Consider the following 5740-nt stretch of genomic DNA (forward strand, 5'->3'; position numbering starts at 1 on the left):
TTTCCTCTGATAGGCAGAAACTTTGAGAGCTATAAACAGTTCCTGGACATGGACAGAGGGAAATGTGCCTTATGGAAAAGGTCACTGTCCTTCAGAGGAGCTGGACTCCCCAGAAGCATTGAGAAAGTGAGGGGGTAAGGCACAGAAAGGGAGCTATTTTGTACGCAACCAGGAGCTGTTCTTTGCATTTCCTAATATCTGACTCCGTAGTGCATGAGAATGAAGAACGGCGGGACTAAATACCTCAGCCCAGAAATGCATAGAAGAGCAGTTAAGCACTGGCACTATATCAGATTTGTTCTCCTCACTTGGAAGGGGAAAAGGTTTCCAAGGAGGAAGGTGCAGGTTCATGCTTGCAGCAGGCTTACCTTGAGCATGCCTTTCCCTTGCAGGAATGGAGGTAGCTGCTTTCCTCTCAGACAAGGCTGGTGCCATCTCAGTGGTGGAAAAAAAGGACTTCCCTTTCCAGAATGCGCTGGGTCCTCAGGTTGGAGGTGTCGCCATGAAGGTTAGGAAAACCTGGTGCTAATTTCTAGGACGGAGAACACATGCTCTCCAAGCAGCCCTGTGATCCGCAACAGCCCAGGAAATCCAGCCCCTGCGCTGAGTCATGGCCCTGCGTGCCCAGCCACCTTGCTCACGTACAGCTCTCTGAAGGAGCTGTGCACACATGGCTGGTCCCAACCTCCCTCACACACACGTCACGCTCCCCAGCTCAGCTTCACCCCCAAGCCCTGCTTCATCCTAGACCCACCTCATGCACCAGTCCTGACCGGGGCAGCAGAGCAAAGCCGGGCTTCCAGGCACCCTGCACCAGCCAGGGACACAAATGAAACCTCTCTGCAGCCTGGAGCAGCAGCTAAGCTGCCTGCCTGAGTTTTGGCTGGGTACGGCTGTTTTTACAGCAGTACAGCCTGGAATTTCCTAGTGAATACTCAAACCAGCTTCCTCTTCCTTTTCAGATGCTGCAAAATAAAGGGGTGAAGTTTTACATGAAAACAGAACTCTGTGAGCTGAAAGGAAAGGATGGAAAGGTCAGTCATGCCACTGTGATCCCTGAACTGCTGATTTTAGGGGGAAAAAACACCCCAAACTGAGGTATAACCCAGTGCCTACATCTAGGCTTTCCTCTCCGACGTCTAGACCCTCACACTTCTTTTCACTGAGCACAGCTCTGGGCTCAAAGGGCACCAGTATCTGTTCATATCTCAGGGACAACAGCGTGATTTTTCGCTTACATTCCTGGCAACACACATTAGTTGGACAAGGTGATCTGAACCTGGGAAGAAAAAAGACAGCAAAGAATGAGGCAGCGGGGAGGCTGCAGGAATTAGGACAGAGTTTTTAACCCTTTGTTAATGATTCTTGCTTCTTTCCTAGGTCACAGAGGCTGTTCTTGCCAGTGGAGAGAAACTACCTGCAGATGTGGTAGTGGTGGGAATAGGTAAGAGACCCCAGTTGGGAGAGGGAATAGGGAGAACAGCCAGCAATCCCAGAGCGTCCCAGCGCATTGCCAGGACACCATTTCCTACAGTCTCTTTCCCACTCTGTTATCATCCAACCCTACCTCTTGGCCCCAAACACCTGGGGAAAGTCAGCAGCCCATGAGCAATGGCAGGAGGAAAGGAGCTACTTACCCTCTCAGTATGAATTTGGCACGCTTGCTGAGCTCCGTAGGTCACTGCTGTGTTATCAGAGCATGCCTTGTTCTGGGCCCTGGGTTTTATTGCCCTGGATTAGCTCAGCACCAGCCCAAGCACTGGCCACTGCTGCGAGCTGCCCTGCTCCAAGCAGGCTGAACAGGCACCACGGGCACGTGCTTGCTGTAGGGCCAAGGCCAAGTTTCCTCCCTGCCTTTGCAGAGCTTTGCTGCGTTTGTCCTTGCTCCTCTCTCTGCAGGGGTGTTCCCCAACTCAGCGTTTCTGAAGGGCACCTCCATCGCCAGAGATGACAGCGGTGCCATCCTGGTAGATCTGGTGCGTGCCAGCTGAGTAGCCCTGGTCCACACCCAGTCCCATCCCTCTCGTCATTGCACTAATTGCTTTTTGTCCCATTAGCGCATGCAAACCAACATCCCAAACGTCTTCGCTGCGGGGGATGTGGTCTCCTTTCCTGTAGCGCTGCTCAACGGGGACCGGTCCAGCATCCATCACCAACAGGTGGCCGAGGCCCACGGTGAGACAGCGCCGCCGCCTCGCTTGCCAGCTCCCCTCGGAGAGGGGCGCATCGGGGGTGGGGCAGAAGGGACAGCAGGATAAGAAGAAGAGGCAGGGGGCACTTCTTTGAAGACCTACAAGAACCAAAAATATTTCCTCTGCTGGTTCACCACAGGTCACATTGCTGCCTTAAACATGCTGAAGAAAGAGAAGGAGTTGCACACTGTCCCCTTCTTCTGGACCACGATGCTTGGGAAAAGCATCCGCTATGCAGGTAGGAGGGGGCAGAGAGATGGGAACAGCTGAACCAGTTCCCAGCCCATCTGCTCATCCACCAGCTGGGTCCGGGGTTTGTAAATACACAGCGGTTGCAGAGTTTACCTGAAGCTGCTCAAGTTTGGGGCTGGCTGCCATGGTCGGTTTGTGAACCCTGTTTCTGAGCTCCGGGCTTGCAGGTTACCCAGAGCTCTTGTTCTTTGCTGATCTCCAGTGGCTTAGAGGTCACAACGGAGGAAGAACTTCCCTCTCCAAGCCAAGGAGAGGCTCGGGGTCATGACGCAGTCTTGCACCTCTGGGTCAGTTCTGCTCGTCCAGGGCCTTCACGCCTGCTCCCCAGCCCTGTCGGGACCCCTGCCCCTACCTGCGATGGCACTGAGGTGGGATGGGTGGCAGCTGCTGTGCCAGGGCTCCCCGAGCAGGCTGCGATGCTCTCTCTTGCAGGCTGCGGGAAGGGATACGTGGACACTGTTGTGAAGGGCAGCCTGGAGCAACAGAAATTCCTGATCTTTTACATCAGGTGAGTGAATCCGTGGCCAGTCTGTGCCCTGACACGGCAGCGCCCTGGGAACAAGGCACGGTCCTCTCCCGCAGAGGCTCCACATCACCTCCCACGGCTTCGCGCTGCAGGCGGCCGCTGGCTGTTGAACCAGCAGGGAGATGGTTTCAGAGCAAACCAAAGCAGGGCAGGGAAGGAGAAGAGGATGAGCTTCGATGAAGACACCAGCCGGGCAGGGAGCCTGGGACACATCTCCTCTCCCTCTCCACTCCATCTCCCCTCCCTCCACTGCTCCCAGGCTCGGTGCCCAGCTCCCAGCCGCAGCAGGCGATCCGCCGCAGGTCCCCGTGCACCCTGCAGTACCAGCCACCCTGCCCTGAGCCCTCCAAAATACAGCTGGCCTCCAGCCAGGGTGCCATGGGGATGCTGCCGTGCTGAGCTACGTACACTGAAGGGATCCACATTCTTCCGCTTTTCCTTTCAGGGATGGCTTCGTGACTGCAGCTGCCAGCCTGAACTGTGACCCCATGGTGTCTTTGATTGCAGAAGTTTTATACTTGGGGAAACAAATCTCTAAAGAAGAAGCAGAGTAAGTGACACCCTGACCGAGCTGGTGGGCGGCTCTGTGCTGCGTTCCCCGTCCTAGCAGAGAGCCCGCTGAGAGACACAAAGTCGAGATGAGTTACTGCAAGTCCCCAACGTACCTCTCATTTACAGGGCCTGCGACATCTGCAATATACCCTCGCTGGCAGAAACCTAAGCTCAGTTCATGCCCTGCTGTGAGGGGCACAGAGTCAACCAAGTGTTAACAGCTCCACATCCTCCCATCCTGGCACAAGAGCAATAAAATCACGAGCAAAGCTGAACCCAGCGCCTGCATTTTGTGTTTGCAGACAGCCCTTGGCTGCTCGCTTGCATGCTGGGGCAAAGCGAAGCAGCGCTTTCCCCTCTCTTCTAGATGGGGGTCTGCTGGGCTGGATAAGAGGAGGGTGCCCACGTCCCGGGGCTCAGCTGAGGGTCTGGGCGGGCAGAAGTAGCCACGCGTTCACAAGATCCACCAACCCCTCCCGCTCCTCTGGCTGGCTGTTGGCAGGGAGCTTTCATTCAGCACACCGGTCACGCTGACCTCCTGCTTTGCAAAAGCACATTTTCCCAGCAAGGGGAGCTGTGACCGAGGCAAGCTGCGCACCCAGCTAGGAAACAGATAGTCTGTGTGCAGGAACTCACGAAATACCCTACCCCTAAGGACAGAGGGCTGCCATCCAACCTCTGAGCGAGCAGCACCTGCTGGCATTGCTACAGCCGCCTTGAATATTGCATTAGCTGCCGCAGAGAGCTCTTCCCACCCCCTGAGAGCAGCCAGCCTCTGGCAGAGAAATCCCAGCCCTGGTTGGCGTCCCCTCTCCTGCTGTGTCCCTGCATGCTGGATGCTTCCAAGAGGTGGCCAGATGCCGTAGGAAACACAGCCTCGATGCTAGAGGAAAGAGTTACTAGGTTTTTGCAAGGCGACAGCGAGGAAGGCTGTGCTTTTACAGGAAACACTGCACTTACTCACCAGTCACATGGGGCTTTGCAGGAGAAAGGGTAAGCCCCGAGAGCCGGGCAAGTGCCCGCAGGGACACTTGCGTTGTCAGCCTAAACCCCCTCTGCTTCTACATTAAACGCAGGCTAGCCAGGGCCCGAGCCTGTTTGCTCAGCAGGCGAGATGCCGCAATGCTGGTTTTGTGTTAAACACGCAAACTTGCACTCTGGCACCTTCTCAGGTACGAAAAGTTGACCTCAAAGGTGGCGTTTCACAGTTCCTGACCTCGGGGGCTTGGTGCTGCTGCTCAGGGCAACTCTCTGCCCTGAAATAGCCACATCTCACCGGGGAAAGAGCCGGTTTTCAGCAGAGCAGGTCAGTCCTTCGCGACAACGGGAGGAAGCAGCAAATCTACGCACCACCTGTACGCCGAGGCACGCAAGGGGGGAAGACGCTGGTGGCCGGAGCACGCAGCTCCCCTCCATATCATCGACGGCACCGTGCTGCAATGCATGGGAGGGGGAGCACAGCCCGGGAGCTGCTCCTCCTTGCCCTCAGGCATCCTGCACACATGCACCCGGGACTTTTTGTCCCCTCGGAGCACGCCAGGACTCTTTGAGCACTGAGCAGGTGCCAGCTATTTTGTATGGGCTTGCAGCAGGGCAGCTGCAGCGGGAGAGACTGGCTCTGCCTCAAGCCGGAGGTGTTCATCCGTGGTCCTTTCTGCTCAGAGAGCGATCCGAGGGGATTCAGCAGCCCCACTCTCTCTGGGTGACAACGACCCCAAAGAAACTCGGCTTCTTGTGGCCATCAGCAAGTACACGCTGAGCAGAGCAGCTTTATATAAGAAGGAAGGACGCCATGACAACAGATTTGCTCCACCTCTACCACTTAATGGACACCAGGCCACTTCCCGCACATCCCCGGGTGCCAAAATTTGGTAGCAGCCCTGCCTTGAGCGGCTGGAGCCTGCACAGGCAAATTTAGTTGAGACTGTGCAGACTTATTTCAGCGCAGGGCCATGCCTCCCTGCCCGCCCTCAAGAGCCGGGACCAGCCGTGATCTTTCTGGCAGGTCCCGCGCAGCAGCGCTCAGACACTCCCCTGCTTGCCAGACACCAAGGCAGCCTGGGAGGCGGTGGGTCCCGGCAGCCCCGTGGGAGAGGCACCTCCAGGAGTGCAGAGGCTGCCAGGAGCCCTTGCTGTGTCCACACAGAGGCTTTTCACCCTGCACTGAGCCGTAGGAGAGCTATACAGCTCCCCTCTCACCCAGTGCAAGGCAGGGGGG

At 56.5% G+C, this 5740-nt stretch overlaps 1 protein-coding gene across 1 annotated transcript in view; it reads left to right on the plus strand.

Annotated features, from left to right (window-relative positions):
- The window catches only part of LOC103924851 (apoptosis-inducing factor 3-like), a gene marked incomplete at its 3' end in the record, with an annotated part of 7050 nt that extends 3530 nt beyond the window's left edge, over nucleotides 1–3520 (plus strand). Inside the window, exons 10-17 of the mRNA XM_009333456.1 lie at nucleotides 393–508; nucleotides 963–1034; nucleotides 1381–1444; nucleotides 1900–1976; nucleotides 2058–2175; nucleotides 2332–2430; nucleotides 2877–2952; nucleotides 3416–3520. Coding sequence (XP_009331731.1) covers nucleotides 393–508; nucleotides 963–1034; nucleotides 1381–1444; nucleotides 1900–1976; nucleotides 2058–2175; nucleotides 2332–2430; nucleotides 2877–2952; nucleotides 3416–3520 — 727 coding nt within the window. The remainder of the gene's footprint in view (nucleotides 1–392; nucleotides 509–962; nucleotides 1035–1380; nucleotides 1445–1899; nucleotides 1977–2057; nucleotides 2176–2331; nucleotides 2431–2876; nucleotides 2953–3415) is intronic.
- Between the last annotated feature and the right edge of the window lie 2220 nt (nucleotides 3521–5740).

Source organism: Pygoscelis adeliae, unplaced genomic scaffold (genome assembly GCF_000699105.1).
Source record: "Pygoscelis adeliae isolate BGI_AS28 unplaced genomic scaffold, ASM69910v1 Scaffold331, whole genome shotgun sequence".
Lineage (NCBI taxonomy): Eukaryota > Metazoa > Chordata > Aves > Sphenisciformes > Spheniscidae > Pygoscelis > Pygoscelis adeliae.